Below are 17,826 nucleotides of genomic sequence, written 5' to 3'. Positions count from 1 at the left end.
TCATAAGCACGCATATTTTCAGATATTATTGGACAACCAGATGGGCCGTCCAATGACTCATGAGTACATTTATAATTAAATGTTTTCAGTATTTTCTTCTGTGTTTATATGCGAGTTGTATTATTGATTTACTCATACGAGCTGCAAAACTTACCGGATTTGTGTTTACAATTCAAGTGCACCTATTCGATGGTGTAGGGAATAGTTATGCAAGTATGGATTAGCAGAATTAGAGGGCTTTCACTGAAGATTGTCGAAAATTTCTTTCTGCTGTTTGTGGTGAGGATTGAGTGATGATGTGAACTTAGTTTCGATACACTGTTATGATAAAATGATTTCAATATATTTGAGATTGTTTTTGAGTTTTTATGGTCTCGAATTCGAATTTTTATCATTCGAAATTCGGAATCAAAAACCATGACTCTACGTCTTTGGTTAGAGTGCATCCTCGTGCTCGAGGGCTTTGTATTGAAGTGCATGTTCACAAAATAGGGTTTCAAGATTTATGCAATTCCATGACTTGGATTACGCACACTTGAATCTGCATATATAAAGGCTTCACCGGCTGCCATGCGAGAATCTCGCGGACGATCTCCATCGGAAGATACGGAAGCACCGTCAGTTCGTCCGCCATCTCGGTACTCCCAAGACCCTAACGACGAGTGTAGAACTGTCGTTAGATTTATCCCCGTTTTTATTTTTATTTTGAGAAGCAATACTAAAAATTACCGAGAATTCAACGCAATGCTTGGCCTGTGTTTGGCCTCCAAATGAAAACCTAAGGCCCAGCATAATAAGGGTAGGGATCCACAACCTCGCTACATATATATACGAAAGAATTAGGGTTTTTGTTGTCATCGCAAAGAGAGTGTTGTTCTCAGAGCCGCTTCTGCCTCTCGCTTCAGTTTGGTGTTTGCCACTCCCAACCTCTCTCAACCATGGCCGTCGGGTACTCAGAGACTCTCATCTCTCTCTCTCTCTCTCTCTCTCTCATCAATCTCAATAGCTTCATCTAACATTCGACTCTGGTTTGGTTGTGAAACAGAAAGAACAAGAGAATCTCAAAGGGCAAGAAGGGAGGAAAGAAGAAAGCGTAAGCCCCCACAGATCTGAGACCTTTGCAATCCTTAATATTTGTGTTGGTTTCAATCTCTGTTTTAACTCTGTGTTTGGTTTGTTGTTGTTGGTGTTGTGAATGCAGAGCTGATCCTTTTACCAAGAAGGACTGGTATGACATCAAGGCTCCTTCAATCTTTAACAACAAGCAGGTCGGCAAGACTCTTGTCACCCGTACTCAGGGTACCAAGGTATTTCAATCTCTCTCTCTCTCTCTCTCTGTCTGATTGTTTTCGATGATTTACGTGTTGTGTTTGTGATTATTATGCTGACTATGGATTAAGAAAGCAGGAATATTGGAGTTGGGTTTAGCTTATTATTCCATTTCTGCATTACGGAACTGATTGAATTTTTGTAAAGAACAAACTACTATTGCGTGGATTGGATCTGTATTTGTTGTTAGTGTATTGGTTCAAGAGTTTTGTGTTTCTCGGTATCTGTCTGTTTGGAATTGTTTTGGAAACTGTAATTTATGGTTATAGTTTTTGCAAGTGTTAAGTTTTTTCGATCTTAGTTGAAGGTTAAACTATGAAAATGGTTTTGAAGCTTCTATTCTAGCTGTTCTTTTACTTTGGGATGCTAGTTTGCTTGTTTTTTTGTACAATAACATAAGCTTTGTATATAACCCCTGCTGAACGGTTTGTTATAAGCTTTGGTATTGGATTGGTTCGTAACTGCTCATTGGATTTTCAACAGATTGCTTCAGAGGGACTCAAGCACAGAGTCTTTGAGACATCACTTGCTGACCTCCAGGGAGATGAGGAGCATGCCTACAGGAAGATGAGGTTGAGAGCTGAAGATGTCCAAGGAAGGACTGTTCTCACTAACTTCTGGGTATGATATTGTTATAATTGTCTTTTTGCATGTATATCTTTTATATGTTCTGTTGAATATTGCTGAACATTTGTATCTTCTGTTGAATTGCAGGGAATGAACTTTACAACTGACAAGTTGAGATCTTTGGTCCGCAAATGGCAAACCTTGATTGAAGCTCATGTGGATGTGAAGACCACAGACAACTACACACTGAGGATGTTCTGCATTGGCTTCACCAGGAGACGTCCTAACCAGGTCAAGAGGACCTGTTATGCTCAGTCTAGCCAGATTAGACAGGTGACTTTCTTTTCTCCTTCAACAATGTGAACTTATGTATGCTGGATTCATAATATTATAGGTTTTGTTTGTGTGGCTGTTGACCTTTTCTTTTGGGTTTTTCAGATCCGCCGCAAGATGACTGAGATCATGGTCAACCAGGCCACATCTTGTGATCTCAAGGATTTGGTGCGCAAGTTCATTGCTGAGAGTATTGGCAAGGAGATTGAGAAGGCTACTTCAAGCATCTATCCTCTACAAAACGTCTTCATCAGGAAGGTCAAGATCTTAAAGGCACCCAAGTTTGATCTTGGAAAGCTTATGGAGGTATGTGCTTTTATGCTTTGATATAAGTTGACTAATGTGCATTAAAAAACCAGTTATGTATTACGATGTTCCCCTTGTTTTGTTTGTCAATGATAATTGGTTTTACACCAGTTTTGTGTTGCTATTATGTTGGTCCTAGTGACGAACAATAATTGTAATCTTACTGCATTGTGAATATGTGATGTAGGTTCACGGCGATGAAGATGTTGGCACCAAGGTTGAGAGGCCTGCTGAGGATGCAGTCCCTGAGGCACCTCAAGAGATTGTTGGAGCTTAGAGGTTTCCAGTGTTTAGAGTTTTTGTTATGTCCTCTGAACTTGAGTAATCTTGTTACTTATTGCTTGATGTCCTAGTTTGGGAACAGGAATGTCATTTTGATGTTTTGTGCGTTTATTCTATATACCATGTGCTTAATGTTTATTTTATTGGCTGCTTTGGTCTTATCATGGTTAAAGTTCTTACGTCCCGAGTCATGGATTTGAAATTCATTTTAGGGAGTTTTGTTGTATGGTATGGAGGCTTTAAATCTTAACTTCTGTCATAGAAAAATGAAATGTTGAATTGGTATGCCATTCGACCTGATACTTATTAGCAGCCGATTTTTCAAATGGGTAATATCTTTTTCAAATCCCAAACTTAAGCCGAAATTATATTCCCCTGATGCAAAATCCAAATAAATTTAGATGTGCTCTATATGGACTGGGTTTTCAACTTAATTGGTGGCCGGTTAAACAAGATTGAGGATTGAAATCTGTGTTGCTCCCTAAAGCTGCGTGATTGGATATGAAGCCCTTCTTATTCTTCTTTTTCCTCGTGATGAGATAATTCTGTCCTCCTAAAATTGACGGAAATTAGGCTGACTAACAGTCAAATTATGTATTTAAGTTGGGTCATATTTTGAACCCTATTGTGATAGTTCATGTACCATTGTTAAAATTTTGCCTTATAAAGCAGGCCAAGCCAAACAATGGATGAGACCGCCATTACAATGTGTCCTGTTTGTTTCTCCATCTCTGGTGTGTATCTCTACCAAAATTACTGAAATCATGGTCAGGTTTGAGATTATGCTCATTCTTAGAAGCAATGAAAATAGACCAACCCTATAACTGCTTGAAGAAAGGAGAAACGATTCCATGATTACCATATGCAATGCGTGTATAGAAAATCCATGTCATACAAAAGAATGAAGACAAAAGAAACGTTACCATCTGCAAGACTGCAATGCATGTATAGAAAACCCATGCCATACAAAAAGATTCTTTAACAGAAACATCTAATGCAGCAATGGCAGGATCTCAACTCTCGAACATATCAGAGATACCAATTAAAAATTTGAAAAAATGAAAAAAACTTAGAACGATGAAAGATGGGGGTAAATTTTGGCGGAGTGTCGCCCGTTGCTAAAAACAAATTACGCGTGTTTGTCATGAGTGGTGAATTTCATGATGTGGAGTCTCACGTCAATTTGTTAGTTCTAATGTGTTGGTAGTAGAGATTATGAATCTTGAGTATTGTTTAAGTACTTGAAAGGAGCCTATTGACTTGGGATTGGTGTACCCCTACAACATAGAGAACACCGTGACCGGCACTCCCCACACCAGCGTCGTCAGTAGCCCCAGGGTGGAGGCCATGCGCGGTACCAAGAGCAAAGGCTCGTCCCCCTGGCTCATCCTCCTATTTAGAGACTTCCAACAACGTTTTGGTTGGTTATGCTGACACATGGTACCTCTCTAACCCTCACAAAGCTCGTTCCCAAACCAGTTATGTTTTTACCATTGGGAAGAGATGATATCTTGAAGATCCACTCACACGGAGATCATTGATCTCCATGAAGCGGTTAAAGAATGTGTTTGGCTTAGGTCAATCATCCATCATATTCGTGATTCTTGTGGATTGTTGTCTAATACTGATAAACCTATATTCATTTATGAAGATAATGCTGTTTGTATTGAACAGACTAAGTTAAGTTTTATCAATAGTGACAACAGTAAGCATATCCCGCCTAAGTTCTTTTATAATGTGCAACAATAGAATTTCTTGAACATCCAAATCAATCAATTGAGTTCAGAAGAGAATGTTGCGGATTTGTTTACTAAGTCATACTTAGACTGTGAGAGTGATGTGATCTGGATGCCAAACCTGGCTCAAAAAGAGGATTTTGTGAATCACTGTATCGTTTAATTTGCATTCTTCTTTTCAATTTTGCTAGGTAGTATGTATTCTTACACCTGCAATAGACTACTTATTTGAGATTTCTAACTTGTAACAGCTTATCTAGAGCCAAGCCTATGCTTGTGTTTTTTTTTTGTCATAATAAAAGAAACTTACGCCTCTAGGGCATCCAGAGTTTACCATGTATTTAATGTTGTTTCGTTGTAATGTTAGAGCCATTCTTTTGTTGAAGTCATGTATTTGGTGCTGTTTCGTTGTAATTTTATGGCAGGACGCTAAACCCATCAACTTACTTTCGATTCATGATCATTATGCCATTGTTACATGGAATGTGACTTTCCACCTGATTAAAAGCATGTCAAGATGTTAATTATTTTTTCTTTTCTTTTTTGAAATCGGCTGAACTTATATTGCTGACTGATGGTCTATGTTGAGCACAGCCTAACAAGCAACATGTTCAACACCCTCACTGATTACAAATTTGCTCATAAAATGAGCCTATACCAGTTGCAGAAAAAATTTGCTACTCTTGTGATATGCACATTTGGCGTGTAAGTGCATAACTGAAGACGTTGCTTTCCAAAATAATCACTGTTTTTTCACCAATTAAGGGTATGCAAGACTGCAAGAGTTTAATACTCTACACAGTCCATGGTTCCATTAAAGTATTAAGCTAGAGATTCTGGTGAAAGCGTAGACTGTTACAGGATGGGAAATGGGTAGCAGGTGCCAGGTTAGTTGCTCAAATGAATGAACAAGAAATGCTGATGGATGCTAGGACAAATTACCGGAAAATGTATGAAGAATTGGGCATTGGATGAGATAGAATGCTGAACGGTTCACAAGCCTTTGCCGGTAGATGGAGAGTCACTCAACTTATGTCAAAAGGGGATGGATGTCCTTAACGGGATGGGTATCAATGAATTGCCTTTGCAGCAGACTATTATGGCTGGATAAAACCTAATTCTTGCAGATAATCCAAAAGCTAATACAGTTTAACTTTTCACTAATTAATCCAAGAAATGATCCCACTGGACATAAAACAGCAGGACTATTACAAGGAAACTTACTGAAAATAAAGGAAGGCTTTCCTCCCAAGGGGCTACCTTATTCAACATTGGCTGATGGTCTCATACAACCACATAAACAACCCTTCTTGCGCCCTTCACTACTACTCCTGCCACTGTAATTAAAATCCCTAAGGAGAAGACCTGTTCTACACATTTCCATGTCTCCCTTTTCTTTTCTTTTCTTTTCTTTTCTTTTCTTTTCACCCTCCCATTTCGTCAAAACGTATTGGATGTTCTGCAGCTCAAACTTCTTTGATCAAAATCTGCATTTCTTCCAACTCGGAAAGTCCACCTGATATAGATTATTTGGCAGGCCGTCATCCTTGAGAGTTGAGACGCAAACATGTTTACTAAGTATCTAGATGCACAGCACGTAGATTTCAATTTAAAATTACAATGGAAACTCATATTGTAGCAACTATATCAGTTTTACCACAGACGCACAAACAGTTTTCTTATGACATTCAGGCCACGTAATCTTTGTGCATTCAGAAACCATTACATCACGATTTTCCCTTTCATTGTATGTCTCCCCTATAGTTAGTTTCACATCGCTTATGTATCACTATTATGTTAGTACTAGTCCCTGATAAATACTAGTTGAATACTGAATTCACTGCATTGTGCATATGTAAATGTAGGTTCACGATGATGAAGATGTTGGCACCAAAGTTGTAAGGCCTGCAGAAGATGCAGTGCCTGAGGCACCTCAAGAGATTGTCGGGAGCTTAGAACGGTAATATCTAACATAATACTGCAGACAGTGTATTAAACTATTTATATGTTCAGAGTCTTATGTATTGCAGACTGTATTTCACTATTTCTATGTATGGAACTTCACAGAAGTTCTTTTTGTGGACTAATATTCTTCTTTCTTTGTGGAACTAAAATTCCTAAAAACAGCACAGCCACAATCTTACTTACCAACCAAACAGATTCTAATAAGCAAATGAAGTACAGTAATGAAAAGAAATGTAAAAAGATTGAAGTGTCAATACGATACATCATTTGATCACTTCTCCATCTTTGCTGACTAAATCTTCCAAAAACACTTGAACCAAATGAAGAAATCTCCGATGGTGACTTCCAGAGATGTTGTCATTTTATAGCGGATGGAGAAAATAAACTTTCTCTTGTCTGTGGTACAACCGTACAACCTGTGGATTCTAAACACATACAACAAAAGGAAACTCAGATGTAAAATTAAACTATTTGAATGCATAAGTGGTAAGACTTTGACGAAACAGCAGCGCGCAACACCAAAATCGAAAAGACAAAACAAAACTACCATAAGAATTATAGAGGATGCTTACAGTTGTAATCTAGTGAGTATAAAGATCTCAGTTGTATGTTGCAATTTGGCAGTAAAAAAAAGATATTAGTTCTTCCACTTTAATTTTGAGAGTAAGAAAATTGCAGTATCAATAAGTTAACACCATTTTAAATCATTTCTATATATTTCTCTCCTAACTTAAACTATCAATTTTTTTTCCATCCGAACTATGGTATTTACTTCAGGCGATCGTTGCTTGAAGAATTAGAACACATCATTCAGAAAAATTAACACAGACAAAAATCGAACACTAAATCATTTTTTAACTGTCTAATTGCAGATAGAAACTCTACAGCTAAGAACAAATAAAAATCAGACAAATTAAAACTGCTCAGAGCTAATGCACAAAGGAAACCCTGAAGCTAGCTAACTCAAACAGTAATCATCTCGCGCTTGTTCATAACCCAACTCACGAGAATCAACATTAAAATCGAGAGGACCTGCACAAAATATAAACCAAGAAGCTAATCTAATATGTAATTTATCTGTAGTTTATTCTAATTTGTTCTCCCTATATACTCTACATTCTTTAGAGCAATGGCGAAGGATGACGAAGGTCTATATGCCACCATTGTTTGCATGATAGGCGAAATATTCCATAAAAAAAAACGTCAAATCTTAGCTCTGTCAGTACGTCTGAGAAAAAAGATATAGAGAAAGAATCGGCCGAAAGAAAAGAGGAGAGAGTTGGTAGGCTACTAGCTAGTAGCTACCTCCAAGATTTGACTGTAGAGCAAGCAAGTCTTATGCAGGTGTTTTGGAGGCAGCTAGTAGCCTAGCAACTTAATTTCTCCTCTCATCTTTCCGCCGTTCGTTCTCTATATCTTTTTTCTCAGCCTGACAAGGCTGAGATTTGACGTTGAACATTTGGCCTATCACGCAAACAATACTTTCAATAGTGGCATTTAGACCTTCACCATCCTTCGCCGTTGCTCTAAAGAATTTAGAGCATGTAGGGAGAATGTAGGGAGAAGGGACTCAACTGAGAACTATGGCTACTCCTATATATATTGAACTTATGGAGAACCGAAATTTATGGTGTTAGAGCCGTTGCGGCAACAAACAAGAAAAGGGTTTGGGAGTGAGACCTGGGTTTGGTTTGTACATAGACACGTAAGAACAGATCCTTACATTGTAACATCAGGGCTAAAATTCAACAAGACAGGAAACAAAGAAGAAAGGATGTGTTAAATAACCCAACTCATCGAATCACATGGGCCATTTGGAACCAGCTCCTCTCAATCAATTGTGATCGACTAGGATCCCTCTTGGACAATGTTCTTTCTAGGCGGCACCAGGTCACCAATTTGTGAAAGCTAAAAACCAACTAGTTTTTTTAACTTACGTTGAGGTTTCAATAAAAAATAAAAAAAACTCCATTGAGGTTGGTTGAAAAAAAATGCACAGAGCTGTATATGAACAGCCCTCTTTAAATCATTTGGTTTGGAAGACGCATTAGTGGGACACAAGGTTTTTAGTGAATGACATGAAGTGACTATTTGACTATCTTGATCTTGGGATAAGCCTCCATTTTTACCAAGTTGCCAATAAAAAAAATTCTGAGGTACGCGCCAAATTTCAAACCTGATCGGAGTCTCAGAAATTACCCACGGCAGAAACTGAGGTCTGTGTTGTATGTTTGGCCTCTTATTTTTGCAGAACTAGCCAGAAACATTTGTCTGCCTTTAAAGAAATGCGTACAGGGAAAAATCCATACCCTGTAAAAGAATTCAATAACAGGAGCATCTATAGAGAAGTAATGGCAGCTAGATCTCAGCATACCAGAGATACCAACTAAGAACTCGGAGAAAGACAACATTTGATGTATAGCAGATTAGGAGACGATGTTTTCAAGAACTTCTCTGTATTCACAAATTAAGGTTATGCAATGAGTTTAACACCCTAAACCACGGTATCAAACTTTAAAGCTTATGTCCCTTCAATGGCTCACACTGGCTACACATTGTAGTGAAGAGTACTAAGGTTACAGGGTTACAGCATAGGAAATGGGTAGCAGGTTAGTCCGTGATGGATGCAGGGAAAAAATTACCGGAAAATGGTTGGAGAATTGGGCATTGAACGACATTACCAAAAACTATGAAGTATAAAAGCAGTAACCAAATTTCTCCATCAAAAGGACATGGCTATTATTTTTATGAGATAGAAAGCTGAACAAAGCAGCAGACTATTATGGTTAGATAAAACCTAATTTTTACACAGAATCCAAAAGCTAATACAGTTTAATTTTTCACTAACTAATCCAAGAAATGATCCCACTGAACATAAAACAGCAGGACTGTTACAAGGAAACTTGCTGAAAATAAAGGAAGGCTTTCCTCCCAAGGGGCTACCTTATTCAACATTGGCCGATGGTCTCATACAACCACATAAACAACCCTTCTTGCGCCTTTCACTACTACTTCTGCCACTGTAAATGAAATCCCTAAGGAGAAGACCTGTTCTACTCACATAAAATCCATGTCTCCCTTTTCTTTTCTTTTCACCCTCCCATTTCGTCAAAACATATTGGATGTTCTGCAGCTCAAACTGCAGCCTTCCAATCTTCTCAGATCCTTTCGATGCTTGTTCGGTTACTGTCTCTCTGCTCACATTTCCGACCTCCTCCAACTCTGTGGAAGTTTGCTCGTCCAAAGATAGAAACTCTTCAACATTCTTTTTCAAGTGATCATTAGCATCTACCAGCTGCACAACTGCATCCTCAACTTCATGCAACTGTCTTTTCACCTTTTCGTATTCAGCACTGTTGATCTTTTTACTCTTTTTGTTGGACTCCACCTTCTTATGCAAGTCTTGCACAGAGGTTTGTAGAATCGTCAATTTCTGAGCATCAGAAGCAAGCCTCTCTAATATATTTTCCTTCCTGCCATCATGACTTGATTGTCGAATGTTGTAGGACACTTCCAGATTGTCGATGCCCAATTCCTTCTCAACCTGAACTTCAAATGAAGACTTTCGACTTGTCCTCTGCGAGTTGGCGAACCGAGGGTAGGAGGTGACATCTTCAGTTGGTGGGGATGTCTGATTTTTACTAATATTGGTCATTGGATCCTGGAGGCAATGCTGCTCAGCTGATTCCCATAACTCGAGCATCTTATCATCAACCCTACCGCTCTTTCTCTTGCTTCTTCCATTGAATGAACAATCTGAAACATGATCAAGCAGAATATCTTTCGTCGAAAGCCTACCTTCAGGTTTACTCGACTTGAGATTATCATCAGTGTACTGATTCCAACGTTCAACCTCTTCTCCTTTGTTACCACATTCTTGGTTCAGTTTACCTTTTGATTTTAAATCTCCACTCAGCGAAGCCTCTGTTCTTTCCATTGTTGTAAGCCTTTCGATTTCTTCCACCATTTCCTTCTCAACTAGTTCAATTGAAAGCCTTTTCGCTTCCTCAATAACTGATTTTTCAACTTCTTTGATCATAATCTGCATTTCTTCCAACTCGGATAGTCCATTTGGTATATCAGTGTTTTGTTCTTTGTAATCTTGAGTGCTTATCTGATATAGATTATTTGGCAGGCCATCATCCTTGAGACACAGACAAATTTAATAAGTATCTAGACGCACACCACGTAGTATTAATTTAAAATTACTGTGGAAACTCATTTTGTAGCAATTATATCAATTTCACCAGACACAAACAGTTTTCTAATGACATTAGCCAGACACAAACAGTTTTCTAATGACATTATGAGAGGAATAAAAATTACCTTGTGTTGCTGGCTGTTTTCCACTGAAAGCTTCTTTCTGAGATGGGCACTCTGCTGAAGAGAAATTACATTCTCTCTCAAAGAGGCTATTGCGGGAGCAAACGCAGACAACTGGGCCGTCAGACCTCCAACTTCACTTTCCAACAGACCAACTCTTTCTTGCATTTGTAGAATTTCCACAGATTTTGCAGCATCTTCATCTTTAATTCTCTCGCAAACTTCTGTAAGCTCATGAACCTTGTCTTCAAGAAAAACCTCACGGACAGCAGAGTCATGAAGATCAAAGTAGAAAGTTGTGGCCTCAGCCTCCCAAAGTTCAAACTCGTTGCTTCTTTCTTGCAGCTCTGTACTCATGTAGTCTTCTCTAATTTTGTATTCTTCAATTGCTTCCCATAAGACACCCACTTCAACCTCCAAAGTTCCATTTACTTCACGGAGGCTCTCAATCTCCATGTTCTTATCCGTGATATCTTTGGATAGTTCCACAATCTCCTTCTCATACTTTTCTCTTGTTAGTGTTGATTCTTCTTGTTGCACCTTCAGTACCTGAACATTTCTGCATAGTTCAACATTCAAATCTTCTGTCTGTCTAAGCTCCTCTAATGCTTCTATAAGCTCAGTAGTTTTCTGTTTCAGACAATCTTCTCCAAGTAAAACTTGATGGCTTAGTTGATCATTCGAGTCCTTGGCTTCACACAATTCTTTGTCCAACAAATGGACTGTCTCATTCAGGTGCAGAGTTTCTATTTCTTTTTCAATAGCCTTGCATAGGATTTCATCTTCAAGAGTTTCATTTGCTTCGCAAAGGCTATTCATTTCATTTTTCTGATTTGTGCAAACATCAGATAGTTGGAGAATCTGCCTCTCACAATTCCGACCCATCAACTTTGACTCTTCATATTCCATCTTCAGCTCCTCAACAGTTCTGCATAATTCCATGTTCAAATCTTCTGTCATTTGAAGCTTCTCTTCTACCTCTGAGAGCATCATGGTTTTCTGTTTGAGAGAATCTTTTCCAATTGAAATTTGATGGTTCAGTAGACCATTTAAGTCATTGGCTTCACACAATTCATTGTCCAACAATTGAAATATCTCATTCAGATGTTGATTTTCTACATCTTTCACCACTAATTTCTCCTCCAACGTTCCAACTGCATCTTTAAGATTATTGTTTGTAGCAGAAAGATCATCAAGCTTGTCAGCAAGTGCTTTAAGTTCCACAGCTTTCTCAATTGTGAAGCTCTCTAAAACCATAGAGAGGTTGCTGAAAGCTAGTGCTTCATGAAAATTAACATTATTATCCTCTTCGATGATCTGCTTTTCCTCTTTCAGGTCAAAAAGCTTTTTAAGCAAGGATCTCTTTTCATCAAGCACCTTGGATTGTTCTTCCTGCAAACTTAGGTATGCATTTTGCAGAGTCACCAGCTTACCTTGAAGACTTTCTACTTCAGCCTCTAATACTTCCTCCTTTTGCTCTTTCTCAGTTACTTCCAACCTCAACTGCCTTTGCATCTCTAGAAGCTCATGCTTGTCATTTTGTAGCGCAGCACAATGGTCTGCCATTACCTCATACTCCTTCCCCAAAGTTTGTTTTGCTGACTCTAGTTGTGCACCTTCTGATCTCAGCTCCCCAAGTAGAGTTAAGAGCACTGAATTCTCAACCAGCAACTGCTGCTCCTCATCTTTGCTCCGCACCAGAGAACTTTTCAAGTCCTTGATAGCATTCAAAATCTGCAGCACAAGTACCTTTTCTCGCTCACTCTTATCTTCATGTGTACCTGTTTCAATTTGCAGAGCCCTGAACACTTGATAGATTCCCAACCTCAACTTTTCGATTTCTCCTACTAAGAATTCTTCTTCCACCTGCAGCTCAAGATTTTCATTCTCCAACTCTTTGATCAGCTTATCAGAAAACTTGGAGGCCTCAACATGTCTCTGGCATTCAGTGTATATCGTCAAATTCTTTTCTTCCAGATCTTGAATAAACTTCTGAAGGACAAAGATCTCAATCTGGGCATTCACAGCTTTATCTAGTTCTTGTTCAAATTCTTTCTTTCCCAACTTTCTCTCTTCCTGCAGGAGATGGACATTGCTTTCCAGACCTGCCAATCGGGATTCACTTGACCGAACATAACTAGCACGCTCTCGTTTTTCTGCATGCAAGGAACCCCGTAATTCTTCTACTGCATCAAGTGTGGACTCTTTCTCCTTCTCCATTTTAGAGTACTTCTTCTCTAATTTTTTAAACCTCTTTTCCAGGCTTCTCAGTCTCTCCTCAACATCATTTAACTGAAATACCAGGGTGCCTCTCTCATTAAGAAGATTGATCTTTTCATTACTGAGTGACTGGCACAGATCTTCTAAGCTCTTTGCTCTTGCCCTCAACCTTTCCAGCTCAATATTTGCTCCAGAGAGGGAACTTTCCAGTGATGAATTCTTCTCGAAAAGCTTGTGCATATTCTGAGTGATAATTTGCAATTGGGAAAGCAGGGCAAATTTCTCAGCAACAAGAGTGGCTTTTTCTCCTTGAAGGAAGTGGCAAGACTCCTGCAATTCCTTTGCCTTCCCTCTCAAACTCTCCAACTCCCCATTTAGACCTGATAGTGAACTCTCCAGAACAGCATTCTCCTTTGAAAGTTTACCCATATCCTTCAACTTCTCATACAGATGTTCTCTGTCCTCTCTATCCCTTGTGCAGATATCTTCTAGTCTTGACTTTTCATTTTGCAAGTCTTTCACAGATGAAACAAGGCATCCAGGAGTTAAACCTACTGACTCCACTTGCTCCACTATAGCCTGATATCTTCCATTTGACCCCTTAATTTCATCCTCCAAATGAGAAATTTGCCCCTGTAGAGCATTGCTTTGGTCTGTCTTAAGCTTAACCTCCTCTTCAAGTTTCTCTTTCATCTCCTTCATGCTAAAGATTTCATCTTGCAGGTTCTTAATTGAGATGGTACAGGAGAAGTTCAATTCATTCAAGCTCTTATTTTCTTCCTTAACCCGTTGCATATCATCCTCCATGCCATGTTTGCTTGTCTCCAAATCCTTCAACATCTGAAGCCCATTTTTGAACTCCAAGGCTAAAGCTTTCTGCTCTTCTTGGGATTGAGAGTGCAGCTTCTGCAGAAATTGGAGAGTGGCTTCAGCTTGCACAAACCGCAAATGCTCCTCTTGCATGAGACTCTGAAGCTTTTCCATCTCATCATTCTTGTCTGAAAGTTCTTCATCTTTGGTTGCAATCTTCTTCACCAGACCATCTGCCTCTAACCGCAGAGACTGATTTGACCTCTCCAAGAGAACACATTGTTCTTTGGCATCCTTTAATTTTGCTGCCCCGGTCAAAATTTCACTGTTCAATTTCTCAGCATCGGCTTGAGCTTGAGAAAGTGCTCTCTCCATCTTAGCTATTGTGTCCATGTACTGCTTGAACTGTAGAGCTGCAGATTCTTTCTCTTTGGTCAGCATAGCGACTAATTCCTTCAGTGAATTAACTTCACTTTCAGCTCTTTCAATTTGTTCATTGAGGATTCTGGCATTTTCTTCATCAACTGAGATTGTAGCCTCCAGAGTAGATATCTTCTCAAGACATTGCTTGTACTTGAGAAAACAAGATTCCTTTTCTGCCTTTAATTTTGAAAGTTCTTGACTGAGATTTTGAGCTTCGGTTTCTGCTTTAATAGCTCTCTCATTAAGTCCTTTTGCATCATCTCGGGAAAATGATAACATGGTCTCCAGGCTAGATATTCTTTCCAAACAGCGATTGTACTGATGAAGACCAGCATCTCTCTCAGCTTCCAATTCGCCAAGAGCTTCCTTCAGTATATTAATTTCAATATCAGCCTTACTGGCTCGTTCATTGAGCCCTCCAGCAGCCTCTTGGGCATTATTGAGTTCTTTCCCCAGCTCAGATAACTTCTTCAAACTCTGCTGGTACTGAAGATGGACTGTGTCCTTTTCAGCTTGTATCTCAGACAGAGTTTTCTGTAAGATTTGGATTTCAGTTTCAGCTTTTGCAGCACGCTCAGATTGAGAGAGGAGCTGGTTTTTTAGGCTCTGGTTCTCACTTGTTAACTGAGAGTACCCATTTTGTACCTTTGATTTGCTCTCATCTGTTTCATGAAAATTCCAGCCTCCTGTAAACCTTCCCTCAGTAACCTTTGGGTTAGATTCTTCTCCTGGATCAAACATTTCCTTGAGCTGCTTTAGTCCTCTTTTGCTAATTCCAGAGTCAGAGCCCCCATTCCTTTTGAGAGCATGCAAGTCAGTTGAAGAGAGTCCCAGTGCATCCTTATGCAAGTCATCAGAGTCAAATAAGGCACGAACTGGATGCAACATTTCTGGTGTATGAGGTCCAGCCTCTGGGCCATAATACCCCGAGGATGATTCATCGGCCAGTTCATAAGGTACCTGGTTGGGAAATGCTTCTGCCATGGTTCGATGAGCCTGCCGAAGCTCCCCAGTTGCATGGTCATACCTCTCAGCCAATGCACGATAAGCTCTATAGAACTCTTCAACTAATTTCATAAGCTCGGGGCGTTTCTTGTAGTACATTTCTGCTCTCCTTGCAAAAGAGTCTGCATCTTCTTCAATGAGCTTGATCATTGCTTTGACTTTAGCATCCATATCTGTATTAACAAATGTTGGCTCCATAAGTAATGCAGCTTCAAAAATCAAAAGTATTGAAGGCATCTATGTGAATAAGCATGTTGCAAGTATGCATGCTGAGGAGATGGGGAAACCCAACAAAGGTATTTAAGCTACCATTGCAACCTCACCAAATTAGATACTTTTATTGTGTTTAAAATCTTTAATATCAGACTGTGGGTACAACAGTGTAAGAAGAGTAAGGGTGTCAATCATACTAATAACTAATAACTAATAACTATAAGTTCCTAATACTAAGATATTAACAAACTGAATGTGGCATGGATAGTTAATTAGTTATCAAACAAGATGGATTTAGGTTGGCAGAAGATCTAGAAAATTTGAAACTTGAACTACGTCAACCACTAGTTGCTATCAATTTTAGTCTAGGAGGCAAATTTTTCCTGACTATTGAGATTTGAGAGGAATTGGATGTATAAGACGATGAGACTGCTCTTCAATGGATATATGACCCAGCCTTTTGCCTAAATTCAAACACCTATGTGATAAGAGAAGCGTAAAAATTGGAGCTTCTATGAGGTATATATATAGCCAAGTATCTAATAGGAAAGTTTCAAGACCTGTAAGATTTTCCTGAAGCCATTTTGAGTTCTTTGGGCTAATGTGGCTATCCCACCACCAAGAATACAAGCGTCTGGAGTCAGATTGTGACAGGGTTGCCATGATCACAGCACAGCACAACAAGAAAACTGGTTTTGACTTGGCAAATGATGGGTCCCTATACAAATAACAAAGCCTCAGAAAATGGATCCAGGCCAGAGTATGAGTTCAATGTGCTTCCACCACCAAGTAAGTATCCAGCTTTGCAGTTCTGTTCTTTGTTCCTTGCACCTGTACACCAAAATCATAATGAACTCATACATGTAAGCAAATTTAAAAGAGATCTGCAGGCTTGTATAAGTTGAAAGTTGAAACCAAGCTTTTAGCCTGGACAATGACAGAAAGAAATGATGCAATTGATTCAAGGAAAGAAGTAGCCATTGAAAAATCAAGATACTAAAGCTAACAAACAATGCAGTTATCTATGGTTCTGCGGAATGCTGATATATGAGAATTAGAAAATCACACCAGCGCAAGAAGTTGATAACAAAACACAAAGCACCCAATTAGACTCCAATACAACTTGTTTCACAGCATCTTTAACTCGGCTTTATCAACAACAATACCATACACAAGAGAACAGTCAAAGCCATAATTGTACTCCCAGGACCATATACCTCACCCAATTATCAAATGCAGGAAGGATTTCATGAGAAACTGAAGATACCACTCACAGAAGTAAATGAAACAAACAGATACAGATAATGGGTTTTTGTAAGATAAAAGATGAATTCTTTAACATCAAACAGAATCAACAACTTACCAAAAAAATTTGACTGGCAGCAGACGCAGGATTTCTTATCAGCAACTGAACCTGCCATATCAAATAATCGAAATGCATTAATTTCCAGCAGATGGGTAACTCATAAAAACAGAAAAAAACCAATCTTTTATGATATGAACATGAAGATTAAGAACTCACTAAATGACTACTGGTGCGAAAACAACACCATCCACATTCAAAGGAACCAATTGGGCTTCAATGAAGACTGTAAAAGAGAGATTCTTTCCACCCTATTGGGATCAAGTAGAATCCAAAAGAATAAAAACACCGGCAATGGAGTTGTGATCAGCAGCCATGATAGGAAAACTCCAGCTGCAGCAAACTGAGACAGTGCAGTTTCACCCCATTTCTCTCTCTTTTGGTCTCTACACTCATAGAGGAGACTCTCATTCCTCTTCTTTATTGGGTCCTGTGAAGACAGTGTGTATATGACAGATTTGTGTTGTGGAAGTGTCGTTGTTACATGACATATGAACTGTAAAAGGGTAGAAACGAAACAGGAATGCGCCAAGTAAAATACAGTAACGTATTTTGCATTGAGGCCAAAACCGAAATTAAAATGCATTTAGTAATATTTTCTTATTCATCAAAATTTGAATTGAAAATGTCTCATACAAGTTTATCCGTAAACGTAAAATGTTAGGAAATAGTTTTAACTATCAGATGTTTTCCTCTAATCCTCTGATTTTTCCTAATAATACCACTATGTTTCTACTTCTGACCGTTTTGCTGTCTTTGTTGTAGTTGCTTTATTTTCTTCACTACTTTTGACAATTGTATACATTGTTTACTCTAAAACATGATAAGAGTGTTGGGGGAAAAACAATTGGTAATCAAGATATCTCCAAATTGTTCCTTCTTGGGGTTTGGCATGCTTCCGAGTCACTTCTCTTCTTCATGACCTTAACGATATTGCCCGGTGCTACATAT

At 38.8% G+C, this 17,826-nt stretch overlaps 2 protein-coding genes across 3 annotated transcripts; one reads left to right on the top strand and one right to left on the bottom strand.

Annotated features, from left to right (window-relative positions):
- Positions 1–842: 842 nt before the first annotated feature.
- LOC126790232 (40S ribosomal protein S3a) lies at positions 843–2,960 on the top strand. Its single transcript, XM_050516393.1, has 7 exons — positions 843–949; positions 1,046–1,093; positions 1,202–1,307; positions 1,813–1,950; positions 2,044–2,229; positions 2,335–2,535; positions 2,723–2,960. The coding sequence occupies exons 1-7, from the start codon at positions 939–941 to the stop codon at positions 2,810–2,812; spliced, it is 780 nt and encodes a 259-aa protein (XP_050372350.1). The 5' UTR covers positions 843–938; the 3' UTR covers positions 2,813–2,960.
- Positions 2,961–5,667: 2,707 nt separating this feature from the next.
- On the bottom strand, positions 5,668–17,277 carry LOC126790188 (protein NETWORKED 1A-like). Of its 2 annotated transcripts, XM_050516343.1 has the most exons (6): positions 17,035–17,277; positions 16,876–16,926; positions 16,073–16,343; positions 10,845–15,472; positions 9,462–10,662; positions 5,668–5,813 (listed from the first exon to the last, which is right to left on the bottom strand). In XM_050516343.1, the coding sequence occupies exons 3-5, from the start codon at positions 16,173–16,175 to the stop codon at positions 9,463–9,465; spliced, it is 5,931 nt and encodes a 1,976-aa protein (XP_050372300.1). In that variant the 5' UTR covers positions 16,176–16,343; positions 16,876–16,926; positions 17,035–17,277; the 3' UTR covers positions 5,668–5,813; position 9,462. The 2 variants fall into 2 exon arrangements, with proteins under 2 accessions (XP_050372300.1, XP_050372299.1); XM_050516342.1 differs by lacking the exon at positions 5,668–5,813 and having other exon boundaries at positions 9,196–10,662.
- Between the last annotated feature and the right edge of the window lie 549 nt (positions 17,278–17,826).

This window comes from Argentina anserina, chromosome 4 (assembly GCF_933775445.1).
Source record: "Argentina anserina chromosome 4, drPotAnse1.1, whole genome shotgun sequence".
Classification (NCBI taxonomy): Eukaryota; Viridiplantae; Streptophyta; class Magnoliopsida; order Rosales; family Rosaceae; genus Argentina; species Argentina anserina.
This window is presented reverse-complemented; position numbering and strand designations above follow the sequence as displayed.